Source organism: Mytilus edulis, chromosome 3 (assembly GCF_963676685.1).
Source record: "Mytilus edulis chromosome 3, xbMytEdul2.2, whole genome shotgun sequence".
NCBI classification, from domain to species: Eukaryota; Metazoa; Mollusca; class Bivalvia; order Mytilida; family Mytilidae; genus Mytilus; species Mytilus edulis.
The window spans coordinates 39,395,846-39,415,399 of NC_092346.1; the positions used below are offsets into that span (position 1 = coordinate 39,395,846).

A 19,554-nucleotide genomic window follows, 5' to 3' on the forward strand; every position below is an offset into this window, starting at 1 on the left:
TTTTTTTCATCTCTAACCGATATAGAAAATTCAGAAAATTTTGATCTCTATCTACTGTACTTTTACATGAAAAGTGTTGGACGACTTCTTATAGTTATTGCCCCTAAATGAAGAATTTAAACTTTTTTTTTTGGCCTAATATCTTGAAAACTAAAATAGCAAGAGAGAACCTGTATGCTGCAAAATTTACCAGAAAGACAAGATTGACAAATAAGTAACCATGGCAGAGAACATGATTGGGAGCAAAAGATTTGGCATCTTCAAACGCAGTAACATCAGGTGCATCGACTGGTCGTCATCTCTTGTTATGCATACATCTCTTATCCCTAACGGTCCTACATCCAGTCGATGCTATCGACTAGTATTTTGGCATAGCACAATGCCATGCATTTTTTAAACTGTTAATGACCTCATTCCTGTACTCTTAGATCGGTACTTGATCACTTATATTTGTATGTTGGTAGTGCTTCGTTCTTTTCAGTTCAGTTAAGCTGTTCCTCTATATTCATATTCAGCGTAGAAAATACGAGTACAAAGGGAAATTGTTACTATACTATATATAAAAATATTAATTTTCGCGAACCATTTAGGTCACGGAAATTCCAAAATATGGCATCAGTAAGGAGAGTTGTGCAAATAATGTGAATACACAGAACCCCCATCCAAATTATCTTTAGCTAAAAGTATTCATCATTTTCTATTTTATATGTACTAACAACATTCCATTTTTCTATAATTTCGATTAAAATATTCCAAAATCTGAGTTAAAAAAAGTCAAATGCCCAAAATAAACATTGTCTGATTGGTTGAAGTACTGTGGCGTCAATGATAAGCATAGCAAGCCTCGATGTAAAGCACACGCTTCACATGAATAAGGAGAGTTTTACAAATAATGTGAATACACAGATCCTCCATCCTATTTATATTTTGCTGAAAATGTTGCAATGTTCATCATTTCTGTTTTGATTCTGCTAACAACATTCCATTTTTTCTTTAATTCCGATTTATATATGTGGAACCCGCAATAAAAATAGATGGCCTCAATGATTTAAACGCAACGCAAAAAATTCCGTTGACCCTGAATTCAACGGATCGATAATAGCATCATCACCATCAACAAAATGTTTACCGTTATCTTTGTGAAATTTCAGTTATATAGTTCTTTAATTAGAGAAATTTTGGTAAGTATTACTTATAAATGTTAAGGTTCTACTGATGTGCTCCTCTAGACCTTTTTGACGGTCCGTTTTATCCCATTTATCTCAATATTATCTGCGATGACAGTAATGTCAACCCGACCTATTCGTGTCAAAAGTGAAAATCGCATCGATTTATTGAACTAATTTCTTCTTAAACTGTGCATGCATTATTTCTGTATTATATGATAACCAATCACATTCACGTTGCATGTTTGCATGAAAATGGTCATGTATTAGTGAATTGTAAGGGCGATGCAACTTGAGGTCAGTGCGCGATCACGTGACATTATTATTTGTAAACAAATTTAAAACATGCTCCCCGCGTAACACGTGTCTGAATTATCCTTTCAAAGTGTTATGAATCTTTCAATCACTATTTTATGAAATATTTCTAGGTTTGCATATCAGTAGTCAAAGTGAATTAAACGTAGTTCTTAGTTGTGTTTTTTTTTATATAGAATTAGAAGGTAAATCTACATAAGGGGGTCTCATTGGGGGGGGGGGGGGTGTTCTGATCCCAGATCCCACTTACTGTTTTGTCAGATTCCCATATCCCGCTTACACTATGTACATGAGCAATTTTCATTTTTTTGTCATTTCCGGGGTCCTGCAGAACCCCATTTCCAGTTTTCACGACAGACCTCATTTCCCGTTTTCATGACACAATCATTTGACTTTCACGTTTCACGCTTGCGAAAAATTGTCAATATTGGTCACGCTTAGACCCAATGAGAACCACACACTAGTCAGTATTTAACTTCACCCAAAAAGATGACTCAACTTCCCTCTATATTTAAAACCTGCATACTAATTTAAATAGCATTTGCTCCCCTTGAACACTATTTGGCCCCTTCCGTGTCATTTCCCTTTAAATTTGCTGAAAAGTCATACTTTAAGTCCATTTACAGTAACGGCTAATATTTGATTTTACCATCTTAATTTCAATTTTCATATTGAACACATTTGACCATTCAATATGAGTTCCCATGTATTTTTGTCATATATGAAGGAGGTTTTAGGTCATGTTTTCCTAAACACCTTATTGCTATTTGTCTGTCTGGATTGTTAAAACCACAAAATCAAATATTGATGAATATGCAAGTTTTCAACAATCCCGGAACATTAACAAAGATTTGTGTGAGAGGGTGAAAATTACCCTTCTGATGTACTGATATTTTTAGCACCCCAAGTGAGAATCTAACTCAGGACTTTCAGCACTGTAGCCATCGGTCTTAACCACAAGATCACGAACTCACATTTGATGAACTAATTTCTTCTATATTAACTGTACGTGCATAAATTCTGTATTATTTGATAACCAATCACATTCACGTTGCATGTTTGCATGATAATGGGTTCTGTATGAGTGAACTGTAGTGTAGTGCAAAATTAATGCAAATTGTGACGTCAGTGCGCCTTCACGTGACATAATTATTTGTAACCAAACCGGCTTCTCATGTAATGTAACGGTTTATTTCGTCCTCTGTGATATTTTATCCTGAGGATAATTTGTCCCGGTAATTTTTTTCCAGGCATGGTATTTCATTTCACAGGTTGATTTTTCCCAGAGGAGTGAAAATCTATCAGATTTCTGTGTTATGCGGATAGTATGTACGGGTATATATTTGCCGTATTATATTTCACAGAACCGTGTGAAAAAGAGTCCCATTAACTACTATGTAAGTTACTCTCAATCAATATATACCTGACTATAATTATAAAATGTTTACAAAGGTAAGCAACTGTCTAGGGCCAGGTAAGGGAGGGGAAAAATTAGTATTAGTACTATTTCGCAGAACGATAAACAGATGCATAGACAGACCAAGGGGGTGGGGGAAATTTAGCTTATGACATATATGTAAGAAATCATTGAAGCTTGATGGGAGTGGGCAACCCTCTGGTCCATCAGAGCCCCCACACCTTTTTGAAAAGTTCTGGATCTGCCACTGAGATTTGCAGGTTTTCTTAGTAAAGATACCTTAAAATATAAAAAACTGTGTGCTTTCCAGACCATAGTTTACATTTTTTTTCATATTTTGCCGTGTCAAAATGACCTAAATTTAAAGGACAGTATATAGACCCAAAAATGGTATATCACATTCTACACATCAAGATTTTAGCAGGAAAGACTGCCATTGGAGTTTTTAACCATTGTGACTTTTTAATTTGATCTACTCCACTAATTAAAGTCGTTGAAGTAGAATATTTAATGTAGGTTTGTCCACATTTTGGTATATATTAATACATGTTTAGAAATAATGTTGAGCCTGTTCCTAGATGCCTGTTATAGACTTCAATATTTATTGTTTATTGAAAATAAATGGAATCAATTCTTTCAGAAAAGTTTAATTCTATGGAAATGTATCCCCCCTTTTATAAGTTGAAAAGGCTACATAGAGGTCAATATACAGTCTCCAACAGAAAACCAAAAAAGGAAAAATAAAGTGAATTTTGGAGAATTATTAAATGTACATGCATTTGAAATATTTAAGATATATTGTTTCAATTTTTTTAGTTCTAGGTTCCACATAACTACCATTTTAGAAAACGATTTCAATGCTTAAAGTCTATTAGAGGGATATTTGATTTTCATTGGTTGTAAATATGGAATCTTATTCAGTGGCAAAGGAAATAGACACTGACAAGTCTTAGATAACATTTTATATAGTTTTGAATTTTTCTTCGTCAGTTGACTAAAATTAGATGGAGGTGTGTTCTAATTTCCAACAGAGGAGCAATCAACCTATATCAATATGTGCATGAAGCAAATTGATAGTTGCTAGATACTGAATGATTATATCCACAATAAAGGTTTAACCTGTGCATATATACTTAAAACAAGATAAAAAAAAGTCATGTCTTTTTCAGGACTTCTGAATCCAATCATGTAGTATGGAATGTTATTGAGATATGGTTTGGGTGGATGGATGGTCATGAAGGACCTGTAGTACAAAGTATATCACTGGATTTAGCTCTTTGTCTAAGTGTATTATTAAAGTACTTTGCTTTGAGCTCAGTTCATTGTTATGCAATTCATTCTTTGTGAAATTAAGATTTGACAGACAACTCTAATGGACAAGGATTTGTCAAAGTAGTATCATCTCTATGTACAATGTAAGTATTCAGGAGATAAAAGCATTTTATTTTGATTTGAACCATACATTTTATAAAAAAAAGTGGGAACAAATTTACTGGACAATGCTACTCCCACTACTAGCAATATGATGCTAGGTTGTTTTAATACATTTGTATTGCCTGCTGATGACTCGGCCCTGAGTGTAAACGGTCCTTCAATTAGGAGGGGAAAAAATTATAAGGCCTATCCAGTCTAAGGGAGCTACCATTTGATTTTTATGGGGGGAGCTAGGATGAAATTTGAAAAAAAAGGCAGGACAGGATTTTGAGTAAAAAAAAAAGGCAGGATGAGTAACTTGGCAAAAAAAAAAAAGGCAGGATGACAATTGTTGTAAAAAAGTCAGGATAAGCTAAGAAAAAAAGAGGCAGGACCGAATAGACTGAAAAATAAAAAGGCAGGACAGAGATTACAACTAAAAAAAAAGGCAGGACAAAATTTTTCATCCTAGCCCCACACCCCCCCCCCCCCCCCCCCATAAAAATCAAATGGTAGCTCCCTAATCGATTTCTAAAACTATACTTCATTGCACATGTTCAACATTTTTATACAACCACAAAAAATTTGGGGTCGTAAATTGGTGTCCTGTCCGAAAGATGGTTTCTGGATAATAACTTTATTATAAGTCAACAGAAATCAACAAAATTATAACACAACGTTTATAACCACAAAAGGAAGCTTGGGATTGATTTTGGGGGTTATGGTCCCTAAGGTTTAGGAATAAGGGGTACAAAGGTGCCCAAAACAAGCTTTAATCTAGTGTCGGTTTAAAAAGTTGTGTATAAGTATTTCAATTGTCCTGAAATTGTACCACAATGTTTAATACCATAAGGAGAAGGTTCGGATATATTGTGTGGGTTATGGGACAAACAGTCTAATAATTACGGACCAAAAACAAACATTTTTGTAAATTCAAGACCCTTAATTGGAGTTTGTCCAGAATGGTTCTTGAATTACCTAATACCAATGCTTTATGAAATCTTCTTTGAAAATTGGAGTTATCTTTCTTTGTTCAGTCAACTTAAATCAATTATACAATATATAATGCAATATTCACTTTATTACCAACTGATAAATTAAAGCAGTCATTAATAACCATTCAGTGATTGCAAGCACTTTCTAGGGTATGCCCTTTTACAAATGGAAAAATTATACATTTTTTTAGTTTCTGATCTCTTAACTGAAGTTTGTCTCCTCTAAATGTTTCTCATTTCAGAAATTAAAAAGAAAATTTCTTTAGATATTTTTGTTTGAAAGGATTAATATTCAGCAGCATAGTGAATTGCTCCTAACACAAAAGCAAAACAAATATTTAAGTTCATTAGACCACATTCATTCTGTGTCAGAAACCTAAGCTATATATTATCTATATATATACGTTTCACCAACCGTTTAGGTACGACAGTAACTCTGAAGCCCGGCTAACTTACATAATTTGGTTATCCAGTTTTCTTGTGAACTAAAAGAGTAATATATTATTTGGAAGAGAGACCATTACGGTCACTATAGTCACAGTTAACTTATGATATATTTAACCTACTGATTTAGAATATAAACGAACCAAATTTGACTGAAATCTATTTAATCACAATTCAAACTCAGAGCTGTTTCCAGCTTGAATGTTGTGTCAATACTAGCCCCAACTGTTCAGGCTTCAACCTCTGCAGTCGTATAAAGCTGGGCTCTGCGGAGCATCTGGTCCATTCATTTGTTTATTTTTCAATTTGTGTGAATTAACATATTTACAGTAAATGCTAATTACTGCACTTTCATACCACAACAAATATTGTATTGGTACATGTATCACTCAAATGTGTATCCATATAACAAAAAAAATGAAAAGGAATAATTTTGCATTACCTTTTGAATACTATGACTTTTTAGATATGTAGACATATTAAGACTCATTAGTAGATGTTGATAATATTGGCTTAAAATGCTTGAAATTCTATCAGATTACTTTTGGAGCAGTTATGAGTTTTGAAATTAGAAAGATCATATCATATGCAACAAGTGTAGTAAGTTTCAAGTTGATTGGAATTCAGCTTCATCAAAAACTACTTTGACCAAAAACTTTAACCTGAAACTCCCACTTCCATTTTCTATGTTCAATGGACCGTGAAATTGGGGTCAAAAGTCTAATTTGGCTTTAAAATTAGAAAGATCATATCATAATGAACATGTGTACTAAGTTTCGAGTTGATTGGACTTCAGCTTCATCAAAAACTACCTTGACCAAAAACTTTAACCTAAAGCGGGACAAACGAACGAACGGACCCACAGACCAGAAAACATAATGCCTATCTACTATTGTAGGTGGGGGCATAAAAAATTTAATAAATAACACTCATAATGCTCAGATTGGTTGTCATCGTGCAACATAGTTAATAACACCATATAGAAAAAACATAGAACTCATTTTGTCATAAGACACTGTCAAACATCCATACATACTATCCACACTCATCTGTGTCCACACTTGTATACTAGTAAATTACTGGTATTGTAATATCGTATGGATCATGAAGGGCAAGAACATATTAAATGAGCGAAAATAAGTATAACATTTAAAGAGTATTTACTTAATACTCCAGCCTCTCAAAGAAAAATTTTAACGAATATAAAAGGACGATGCTCCTAGCGACCTTGACTAAAACAAGTACAAAAATGGTACTTATATTCTTTATTCCATTACCAACGATGCGAATTAAAACTTTAATAAATTTTAAAGATAGGTATTTATTATTAAAATGTTTATTAATCCAACACGTTCTTTTTATATTATTTCAAAATGGGATTGTAAAATTTGACATATGAATTTTTGTTCTCTTATGCATGTTTTCATAATTTAAGCGTAAACTGTTTTTTTCTTCGTGGTAATTTTGAAAGTGATAACGTTTTCAGAAAATAATTCATTAGAAATTACAAAATCCTTTCAAAATATGGCGATTTTTCCAAAAGTCAATAAAACCGCATCTTTACCTCATCAAAAGTCAGTAATTGTATAATATTGATGAATATTAACTAATATCAAGGAATATCAATGATTTCCATAGAATCTAGCTAATATTGGCAATTATCTTACCTCCAATACATTTTAGGAATATGATTAGTTAAAAGCGTCCTCGTGGAAATCGTGTATATTTAATAGTAGGTTAGTTGAGAGGCGGGGCTTATTTCATACACGGTTAGTAGTGGAGCTACGTCCCTTTATATTCCATATAAGGTAATAAGGAGGCGGGGCAATTTCATACACGGTTAGTAGTGGTGTAACGTGCCTTTAGAAAAACAAAACAGTACTGAGAAAAAATCTTAAAGGTTTCAATAGACGAAGAAAGTGATGATCAAGTGAAATAAATTCATAAAACCCATTTAAATCTAACAAGTTGTCATTGTTGGCATCTGTTTTTGTAGGATCAAAGGAAGTAGTTAATGCTAACTGTATTAAAGACTTGCTCATTTTGATAGGTCTGTGGCACCGTTAAAGTCCACAATTCCTCTAAAGTCCACAACACCGCTAAAGTCCACAACAATTTTACGCTAAAGTCCACAACGCCGTTAAAGTCCACAAACTTTCCGCTAAAGTCCACAAAATGACCTCCGCTAAAGTCCACAAGAAAACACCGTTAAAGTCCACAATAACAAGTTCCGCTAAAGTCCACAAAAAGCACCGTTAAAGTCCAACTTTTTTTTTATTATCAAAAGATCAATTTTCTGTTTCTTATATATTATAGATTTAATTAAAAGCATGGACTTTTGTTCTTAGAAAGTATATCTTGTCTACATAAATTATATTTTTGATGAATGAAAAGATTATTAGTATTTTCTTTATCACCAAAAATTTGATCTTTGTGTTGCGATTTTTTATCAATCAAACAGACAACATTTCGGAAAAGTTATCTAGCTATTATACTCTTTTTATTCTTAAGTAAACATTTGTTCATCCACAAGAAACTCCAACATAGCGTTCTCTTTATGTATATGCTGGAGACATAATTTGAAGCCTATATTTGACATTTAAATTTCCTTTGCAAATATCTATAAAACATAAGTAAGATGCCCATTCAGTGTCTGTTAGGCTCAGCATTCGTTACATAGTGTGCTAGTGACGTAATACGGTATATGGTATATATACCATATTAGGTCACTAGTACACTATGTAACTAATAATCTTAGCATGTATCAAGATGAAGAACAGCTATAAGCAGTATTCTTCAAATATAGTGGAATATTTTTTAGTATTTCATTGTCCCAAATTTTGTGGTTTGTGTTTAGAATACGTTGCGACATATATACCTCCCAAGCGATAAACATGCTGATGCATTCAGCTATATTATCTCTGCTATTCCTCCGGCAAATCTAATGATATATTTAACGGAGTGTCTTTTCGTCCGGCTAGCTGGACGAATAGTTAAAAAATCTCTATTTGTCCGGCCTTCCGTTTGCGAATGCGCAAATCTTTAATATCAATAAAGCTAGTGTCATGTGGCACTGAAAGTGTTCCGGATGAGGTGTCGGATAACAAACGCGCGTATGCAATGGACGTTTTTGAGAATAGAAGATCGTAATTTAAAGATGTCATATTAAAAGAAAACTAGAATGTGATTGCTTTAAAACAGATTTGTGTATATAAGTGACTCCAGAACCAAGAGTATATAGTATATATGTAAGCTGAGAGGAATAAAGCCTGACATCAAACTGCCGATTTACCCCATGGAGGCAAAACGTATATGGAAATATTACTAAATCAAATATGCTTGGATGCATTATTTCTAAGTTCTTCTACAACGGAGATCTATGAACATGCGCTGATATACCTCGACTGGAATAGGATACCAGGGTTGGGGTAACCCCCTTTTTATTCTGTTTAACTTAATACACATTTTTCCCCGTTATTTTTCTATCGTAAACACAATCTTACTTTTGGGAAAGGCGTTCATTTTTATTTACATAAATAAGGCCGATAGTTTTCTCGTTTGAATTGTTTTACATTGGCTTATCGGGGCCTTTTATAGCTGACTATGCAATATGGGCTTTGCTCGTTGTTAAAGGCCGTACGGTGACCTATAGTTGTTAATGTCTGTGTCATTTTGGTCTTTTGTGGATAGTTGTCTCATTGGCAATCATACCACATCTTCTTTTTTATATTACACGTGCCTACCGTTCTCTCTTATTTCCTATGCGGAAGAATCCCCGAACATTTTAAATAAAAAATCACTGATGACCTGATTTGAACAAAACTTCAAGGACGGAAACAATAAATTCAGATTCTTCTTTTGGAATCATAGGTGTCTATTGAAGCCAATAAATCAGTGATTCAATAGACTATTTACCTTACATGAAATAAATAAGTAGAACAAATAAAAAGACTGAAAGTCTTCAGTCTTTTTTGCCCCTCCCTCAAACTCCTTTAGAATAAAAAAAATTGAATAAAATGTATATTTTGTAGTATATCATTTGCATTTTGATTTGTTTTAGTGAATGAATCGAAATAATTTGCACAATTTTTTGACAAGACTAAAGTAACCAAATCATTTTGTATTTGTAGCATAGATGTTGATATACTATTTTAGACAATATTTCTCATAACTACTCAGCGTTTATTTATCTCCTTAAATCACGATGTTATATCTTCACCATTATATTTTTGGCCGGACAAATAGCAAAATACCGTAAAAATGCTATTTGTCCGGCTTGCCGGATGAATAGACATTTTTGACTATTTGTCCGGCTAGCCACTGCCTATATTTAAAAACAACATATATACAGTACTAAAAACGAATCATTAATATTCTCATGATTCAGACTATTGTACTACTTTCAACGAACTGAAGAAAAAAATATGTAAGGTTGTCATGGAAATGTCTTTAATCAAAAGAATGTCTTCCGATGATATATATCGTTGATACAATTTAAAAATGGTTTTAAACTTTACACTAGTACTCGTTTTGTTATCATGAAGAATTATATGTGTTGTTGTTTTTTGGTATTGATGCTGGTTGTATTTTTAAAAAAATTTCTGGGGGCAAACTGATGCGGTGGTTGTTGTTTGTAGATCATATTTTTCCGTTTGTAGTTTTTTACATAGGCCATTGTCTTTTTCGTTTGAAATGGTTTTTTTTTATATTGTCATGGATAGAGCTTTTGTAGTTTGTACCTTCTAACAAGTGCGAATTGTGTTCATTGTTGAAGTCTAACCTTTAACCCACAGTTGCCAACATCTCTATTGTTTGGTTTCTGATGGATATATATACTTTTCTAATTGGCAATCAAACTACATCTCCTTACTTGTTTTAACGGAATTAAATTGGGACAAAGATAAACCATGGATTAAAATAAAACCCCAGATTTTTGGTTAATTTTGCCTCAAACATATATGTCGGGTATAAAAAAAATGCAATCTCAGACTTGCGGGAACCGCCAGAATTTAACCAAGTTTTTTTTGTACACTGATTAAATTAACACATTTGCCAGCTTAATTATTAAATATTTAGTCGGTGAACTGGAATGTCGAACGTAGTAAAATCATATTTATATTGTAAAATAGGATTAATGAAATTATATAGGATAATGTTATTTATAGAATGTCATTTGTTAAAAAGAACAATACTTGAATTTATGATTTATAATATAGATTTAAAATGAAAGTGTTTATATAAATTAATCTTAGCGACCGTATATACAAACAATGAGCACATGACTACAGTAATTCCAATGTTTTTAAATTTTGCAAATATTTAAAGGAATGAGATTAAAATCTTTATCTGATGACCGAAAAAAGGGTATCACTCACACCTGGGTACAGTATTACAAAGTCAATATATAAATGTTCCTGCTCACACATACCAACCAGATGAATATACACATTTTTAAAATCCTGTCAAAATTTACCATGATCTTCCGAAATTGAAAATAAAAATCATAAATGATACTGAACGTGTATAGTTTTTAACTTTTTCTGTTTATATATGTCTTTATGCGGTATCTGGTCTATCGGGGTCCGTCCTAGATTTCTTAAGTATTGATTTTGGTTTTTTAGTTGTACCTTCGTCCTCCAGTGGAACAGAACAATAGCCGAAAAATTCTGAACTGTTTCCCATCATTTTGAACGAATCAGTTTTCCTTAGAACATGATTTTTATCTGCATATTTTCTCTTTTGTTCATTCGCTTTTGGTATTTTTGATTTTACATGTTCTGTATTTGAGATCTTGTTTGTTGCTTTGCTAACTTCTGATACATCACTTCTGTCCGTTTTTTGTGTATTGAACTTAGAATTTTTTTGTTTGGTTCTGTCGTCTGAAATTTTATTATTTTTTCTTCCATAAGTATTCCCTTCAACGTGATAATCTGTCGTTTTTGAAAATGAGTTTTCCAACGCCACTGTGTTATTTGATTTGACGGTTTTTTGTTGTTTCTTTGTTGACGGCAACGAATCAGATTTAGCAGCATCGTTTAATTGAGAATTAGTTTGTTGTCGGCTGTCCCTTTTCTTCACTGGTACTTCACTTTCAGGTTTTGTTCTATCAGACACAACCATTGTATCAATTTGTTGTCGGCTATCCCTTCTCTTCACTGGTACTTCATTTTCAGGTTTTGTTCTATCAGACATAACCACAGTATCAGTAGTTTGAGCAGCTTCATCATCCTTTCCGGAACTCTTCTTGTTTACACGTTTCTTCGAACGATAATGTTTTAAAGCGGGAGATGCAGTCGTAGAAGAAGAAGGTACCGAGTGAACAGAAAGTGGTGTTTCGTTTTGTTTCCTTGAAATCTTGCTCATGGTAGACTGACGACTGTTGACCGTCGAGCTTTTCCTAGAAACTGTAAGGTTCGTATCACGCGATGGATGTCTTTCATGTGTGCGCGCCAAATTCATATTTTGGGCTAATTCTTCATAATTTATCTTGTCAATTTCATTTCCAGGTTCCTTGGGAGGAACTTTCAAAGATTGTTTAGATTTTCGTGACATCAATGGATGTTTCTTATCCTTTTCATTCACAATTAAGTCATCCAGAGTGATTTTTGAGTTTTTCTTGACCAACCGCCTACCGTTGTATGAAGCTTCCCTTTTATTGCTGTAAGTCTCCGTTTCATCTGGAATGTTCTCATGACCGTTATTTACCTTTTCTAGAATTTCACGATTTTCTGATCCTATGAAATTGTTCGGATCGACTGAATGTCGTTTCACTAGATTGTTAGGAAAGCCCGTTTTTGCGTTGTAAGTTACGGGAATATTTTGACTCGCAAAAGATGGCGGTAAAACTAACGGATTTACGGTCTCCATGTGCATTTGTGATACATTTGATTGTTCATAGCTATTCAATCTGACTAGAGCATACCTTGCTTTACCCCTGGCGGTATCCAATGTTTCAGGGATCTGATAATCATGTTCGTTCCTATCCATGGGCATATCTTTCGGAACCCATACGTCCTCAGCATTGGGACCTCCATTTTGATAATTTCCCTGTCCTTTGTTGGATTTGTTATTCTGCTTACTAAACAAACTTGAATATGACTTTTGAGGTTTTTGAAAATCATTCACACTGTTATGCTTTGACAACACTTTGTCTTCTTTGTGTTGTGTTTTCACAGCCTCGGTCTTGTGACGGCTGATGATGTTCTTTTGAATTCTCATCCTGTTTTCTAAATACAAGGCTTTGTCTAAATAATCATCTCCATACTGATTATACATCATCATTGGAGCCTTCTGACTACCGTATGAGTCTCGGGCACTTAGTGGCATATATGGTTCATCGTGTAATATCCGAACGTCCGAATATGAATTGTGACGAGAATTCCGTAAATCCATTTTTAGTTATTTATTTATTTTCTTTAAATAATTATTCCTACGAATAATATTTTTCTTTAATCATTTTATAATTGTATATAATTCACGGTTGATTTTGACAATGTCCAGATTTCGAAAGATATAATCACAAAACACTATATTCGAAATGTCACATTATACCTAATTATATGCACGATATTCGAAACGTTACATCCAATTCATTTCTTTCTATTGCTACTTTTTTAACAAGCTATGTAGGGGTATTACAGATTAATACTATAATACTCTACGTCAATCATATTAAAGTTATAAAGGAATTAAATGTATAATAATTTTGGCAAATATTATTTTTCTTCCTTTCATTAACAATAGAAATACCATGAGATTTAATTTATTGGGAGCATAATACTGTTTGTACACCCGAAGGTTAGAATTTCTTATGTCAAAAAGTAACATTTAAATTCAATCTAAAAGATAAATATGTTAATGTTGCAGTGTTGATAGAGGTTAAATTTCTTTTATTCCAAGTTTAAAAAACCTTTTTTTGACAAATTACTGTGATTACATACTAATACTGATAAGCCGCACTAGAGAAAAAGCAAATATAATATTGATCTTAACACTCATTCCCTTTCTCAGATTAGAAGTGATTGATTCGTCAGCACTTATGCAACTTTGCGTACACGTACTACGGTATCATAACAATTCCAAATTGTCAAAATAATTATTATAGAGTTATAAGAAGATGTGGTATGAGTGCCAATGAGACAACTCTCCATCCAAGTCACAATTTGTAAAAGTTAACCATTATCGATGTACGGCCTACTACACGGAGCCTTGTTAGAAGCGACTGCTGCATTTTAGCTGACACGAGATATCATAGATGCGACATTAACTGCATGATAAACATAGAGGTTTTTACTATCTCTGGTCATAGTCGTGCTGCTACTTTAAAAATATTTGGTTTTCAGTTTTCTTTGATTTCGTAATTTTATTCAGCTCTCCAATAGAGACGAAGAACGCTGTTCTATCGAGTTTTACATGATAAACCGACCTGGTAATTTTGATGGACAAAAACCACATACTTAATAGTATGTTTAGTAATACTTGGCACGGAATGAAAAATGATAGAAGTAGAAGGACAAGGTTTTCTATAAAGCCAAACCAAACCAACAAAACCATGTGCACAGAATTCAATTTTAGCATATTGGAGGAAGGATAATAGATATTTCACTCCAGGACAGGATAATTTTGTACGCTGTGTAGTTTATGGGTAAAACGTGCATATGCTACTTTAATTTTAAGCATAGATATGCAGGCTTCCCTTTTAACTAAGTATATACCTGTAAGTCTTAAAAGACGCGAGAAATCTATATGAATTTAACTTTATGTTTATTCAAAAGAAAATCTGACATTACAAATCAAAGGCAACAGTTTGAACGTTATTAATTTTCAATAATATCATAAATCCACTTTTAAAACACTGTACTGTATTAGATTATTTGAAATTAAACATGTACCATTGTACCAGTTGCTCGAGTTCTGGTAAAATAACACTAAAAATGCAATTCAAGACAGGTTATGATATATGGTTTGAGATCGTAATTAACCATCCTTTGAAACAATTTCTTTTTTCATTAGTTATAAAACCCGCCATTTCATTGTAATGTAATTCCTGCTTTTACTAAATATTTGTCAATTTGTCAAAACAAAAACAGAAATCAAGGACAATCTATGAACCAACGGCGAAAACAAGAGACCTGAATGATATTTTGTGTATCAACATTCACAGGAAATGAAAATAAAATGTCTCTATGCATTATAATTGAAATTCAATTTTGAAATTGTAAAATACAATCAGACAATGAAAACTTTCGAAGAAAGATACATATTGCATGCACTCACCTGCAATACAAGTAATTCTTTTAACTTGCCTTAATGTGAGGACTAACGACAACATGTATTTTTGTCCATCTGATAAGTTGAGCCTTTTTCAACTGATTTTTATAGTTCGTTCTTATGTTGTACTGTTATACCACTGCCCCAGGTTAGGGGGAGGGTTGGGATCCCGCTAACATGTTTAAACCCGCCACATTATTTATGTATGTGCCTGTCCCAAGTCAGGAGCCTGTAATTCAGTGGTTGTCGTTTATTTATGTGTTACATATTTGTTTTTCGTTCATTTTTTTTTTATATAAATAAGGCCGTTAGTTTTCTCGTTTGAATTGTTTTACATTGTCTTATCGGGGCCTTTTATAGCTGACTATGCGGTATGGGATTTGCTCATTGTTGAAGGCCGTACGGTGACCTATAGTTGTTAATGTCTGTGTCATTTTTGTCTCTTGTGGACAGTTGTCTCATTGGCAATCATACCACATCTTCTTTTTTTATATTGTATGTCCTAAAATATATGTTGCATTTAGCCCTGGGTGTTTATGTAGTAAAGTATTCAAAACTTATGAAATAACATCATTGCATTGTTATTCTTTTTCAGAAAAAATATTTACTGTACGTTTTAAATATCGAGTTCTTTTTGTTTTAAGTTTTTAGAAACCAGGTTAAACTTTTTTCAACTGATTTTTATAGTTTGTTCTTTTGTTTACTGTTATACCACTGTCTCAGGTAAGGAGGAGGGTTAAAATCCCGCTAACAAGTTTAACCCCGCCACATTATTTATGTATGTGCCTGTCCCTAGTCAGGGGCCTGTAATTCAGTGGTTGTCGTTTGTTTATGTGTTAAATATTTGTTTTTCGTTCATTTTTTTTTATACAATTGAGGCCGTTAGTTTTCTAGTTTGAGTTGTTTTACATTGTCATTTCGGGGTCTTTTATAGTTGACTATGCGGTATGGGCTTTGTTCATTACTGAAAGCCGTACGGTTAGTCCGTTTGATTTCTATAAATCTTCAGAAAATGAATCTTAAAAGTTCATTTTTACAAATAAATATTTTTTTCCTTCATGTGTGTTAATGTATGATATATACGAACTCTGACTATGAATAACATAATTTTGAACCAAAAATCAAAAAAGTTACTCATTAGGTCTCTATGTTACTTCTATTGTTTTTAATATAAAATACTCAATGGAGTAAGTATGAGTAGTGTAACAGCCTTCCATTCAAAACAAAAACATAAGACATGTGCTTTAAACCTGTTTTATTGTACCATGTGACTTTACTCATTTGAATAACTCTGACAAGCATTCAATTAAGTCATGTGATAACTGAGCTTTCTGTATAAATGATTTTGTATTTTTCATTGTTCTATGAGTCACATAAGTCCTTAGTAATATTTTCCACTGAACATTACTAGTATTACATTTAAAAAAAACTACAAAGTACTTTTTTTGCAAAATTCAGTTTAGAAACAAAATTTTGTGAAAGATATAAAACATATTTGTTAGTTATTTATGGAAAGTTTTATCTGCTTACTTTGATCAATTTGAGGAAAACCAAACACAAAATACTCACAACAAATTTATTATTAAGGCCATTCATAATCTTCAGTCTCATCTCCATCACTTAAATCATCATTCTCACTTTCGCTTTCAATTTCAGAGTCTGATTCAATATGAATGATTATTTTTTGAATTTCATCCTGTATAGCATCGTTTTGCCAATATTTTGGTTCAATATTGTTTTTTACATGATTGCATGAATTGAACCATGTTGTACTATTTATCTGTTCAAATCCTTTTTGAATAAGGGATTTCACATCATTTTGTTTAAATGTAGAGTTTTCCTGACCAACAAATCCCTTTAAATTTCCCCAAATAAGTTCAATAGGGTTAAACTCGCAGTGATATGGTGGGAGTCTTAGAACTTCATGTCCTTTCTTTTTCAAAAATTCATCAACCTTGTATACAGGGTCAATTTTTTTGGATTTAATAATTTCATATATCTTGGGTTTGGTTTTTTTCATGTCAAATTCAACACCAAGTTTATTTAAAAAGTCAACCATGTCACCTTTTCTGGAATTAGATGTGGGAGGTTTTGTACCCTCGACACGCACACTATGATATGACGCATTGTCCATTACTATTAGACTTTTTTTTGGCAAAGCTGGAACTAATTGTTTTTCTATCCATTGTTCAAAAATTTTGCTGTTCATCTCCATATGGTAATCTCGTCCGTCCGTACTGATACCCTTAAAAACTAAATCACATCCCTTTAAAAAACCCTTTTCACACCCAGCATGCAAAACAACAAATCTTTGACCTTTACCTAGGGGGATTTTTCTGTTGTTTGCATATTCTGAACTAGTCCATTGATGGGAAGTTGTATGGTTGGTATCAACCCAAGTTTCATCCAAATAAATAACAGTATAACCTTCTTCATGCTTTTTCCTAATTGTCCTAAGATATTGTATGCGTTGGTTAACAATGTCCTACCTTCCAACTAAACCTTTTCTGTTTTTATCCACTCTCTTATATCTAAAGCCTAACTCATGCAGAGTTTTCCATAATTTGTATTTTGATAAACTAATTTCATGATTTTTTTCCAAAAGTTGTTTTAATTTTTTTAATGTCACACATTCGTTTTTCCTAAATAAATTATGCACAGTAGTTTTTATCAGATCTTTGTCAAACTGATCAATTTTGTCCTTTTTAGTTGACACACTTTTTGACTTCAAGATTTCTTCTGAACCAAGCATTTTTTTTATAAAGCTTTCACTAACTTTCAAACAGTGGGCAGTTCTTTTTGTGGTATTATGCCATGAATGAAATGGAGCTCCCCGCTTTGACTCGGCAAGAAAATAATTGAACACTTTCAGAATTATATCCTTTTTTTCTTTAGAAATTTTTGGAGGCATGTTAATTCCTTTCTTTATTCATAAGTAAGGGAGACAATGCATAATTTAAAAACAATATTAAAAAAGGCCTCTTTTAATAATAAAGGTATTTTGGGTTATATGTTATCTAATTTTATTTTCATTTTTGAAAGTCATAATTTAGCTGTGGTTTTTTTTCAAGAAAAAGGTAAATATCAGATATATTCTGTAAATAATTATTTGTAAAACTTTTTAGAGCTTCTCCATTTTGTTACTACTGTCACCATGCTTAAAGCATGAAAAGCTTGCTTAATTTCTTTCAGAAGGTATAAATTTATAATCAAATTAAGGTTACAAAAAAAGTTTAGAAAGGAAAAAAAAATAAAACATATGTTTATAACATTTTTTCCACTAATAACATCTTTGTAGATAAATGCAAGTTCATTTATAAAATCATAAAAAAACTTAGATGATGGTCATTTTTCATAACATGTATAGTGCCTTTAATATTCAAATGAGTAAAGTCACATGGTACAATGAAACAGGGGCCGGTTTCACGAAGCTATCCTAAGACATGTCATAAGACATATCTTAGGACATGTCTTATGCTCCTCTTATGACTATCCTAGGACATATCTCAGACCTCGTCTCGAAGCTGTCTTAGGATCATCTTAGCAAAGACATCCTAAACCTGTCGCAAGTTCTTTAAATTTTCAAATATAAATATGATCTACGGACAAAAATCATGTAAATGTAGTATGTCTTACCATAAATTATTCTAAACGTATTGATTAATATAATGACATAATTTGCAAAATAAATATAAAAAAATAAAAGTAATTTATATATAAATTATCTTTAAACAATACATCAATATAATTATATGAAATTTTCAATGCAAAATTAAGAAAAAAGAATATAAAATTATGACATTGTTTTGGTACAAGTGAGTTGAATTCAATTTCGACTTTATTGGTTATAAAAGGTTAAGAGATAAAATCGTGCAATTTTTATATCAATACATCGAACTTTCATTGTTGACAAACCCTGATAATCCGTCAATGTATATATGTTTTAAGCAGGAACAGGAGAATAGATAATTAGATAATAATAAGATATTTTTTTTCAAAATTAATATAAAAAATGAGTGTAATTTATATAAATAAACGTATAACTATCCTGAGACAATCATAAGACACCTCTCGCGTTGTCCTAACTTTATGACCAACTTTAAGAGATGTCCTAATTTAGGACCGCTTTGTGAAACCCACTTAGGACTAAGATATGTCGTAAGACCATCCTAAGACATGTCTTAGTCCTAAGACAGCTTCGTGAAACTGGGCCCAGGTTTAAAGCACATGTCTTATGTTTTTGTTTTGAATGGAAGGCTGTTACACTACTCATACTTACTCCATTGAGTATTTAATATTAAAAACAATAGAAGTAACATAGAGACCTAATGAGTAACTTTTTTGATTTTTGGTTCAAAATTATGTTATTCATAGTCAGAGTTCGTATATATCATACATTAACATACATGAAGAAAAAAAATATTTATTTGTAAAAATGAACTTTTAAGGTGGCTCATGGGTACAAAAATTTTAGCAAAAAATTAAACCTTTATTTTTTCATTACAAATTTTATTTATTACACTATTAGTTGTTA

The 19,554-nt window shown here is 32.4% G+C and overlaps 2 protein-coding genes across 2 annotated transcripts; both read right to left on the minus strand.

Moving 5' to 3' along the window:
• Nucleotides 1-11,306: 11,306 nt before the first annotated feature.
• Nucleotides 11,307-13,142, minus strand: LOC139515245 (triadin-like). Its single transcript, XM_071304808.1, has one exon. The coding sequence runs from the start codon at nucleotides 13,140-13,142 to the stop codon at nucleotides 11,307-11,309; it is 1,836 nt and encodes a 611-aa protein (XP_071160909.1).
• A 3,460-nt stretch (nucleotides 13,143-16,602) lies between these two features.
• On the minus strand, nucleotides 16,603-17,235 carry LOC139515246 (uncharacterized). The gene has a single exon (XM_071304809.1). It carries the CDS (start codon nucleotides 17,233-17,235, stop codon nucleotides 16,603-16,605), a length of 633 nt encoding a protein of 210 aa, XP_071160910.1.
• Between the last annotated feature and the right edge of the window lie 2,319 nt (nucleotides 17,236-19,554).

What these genes read in the sequence shown, in the direction of transcription:
- LOC139515246 (XM_071304809.1), bottom strand. Translation starts at nt 17,235, where the DNA reads ATGGAGATGAACAGCAAAATTTTTGAACAATGGATAGAAAAACAATTA.
- LOC139515245 (XM_071304808.1), bottom strand. Translation starts at nt 13,142, where the DNA reads ATGGATTTACGGAATTCTCGTCACAATTCATATTCGGACGTTCGGATA.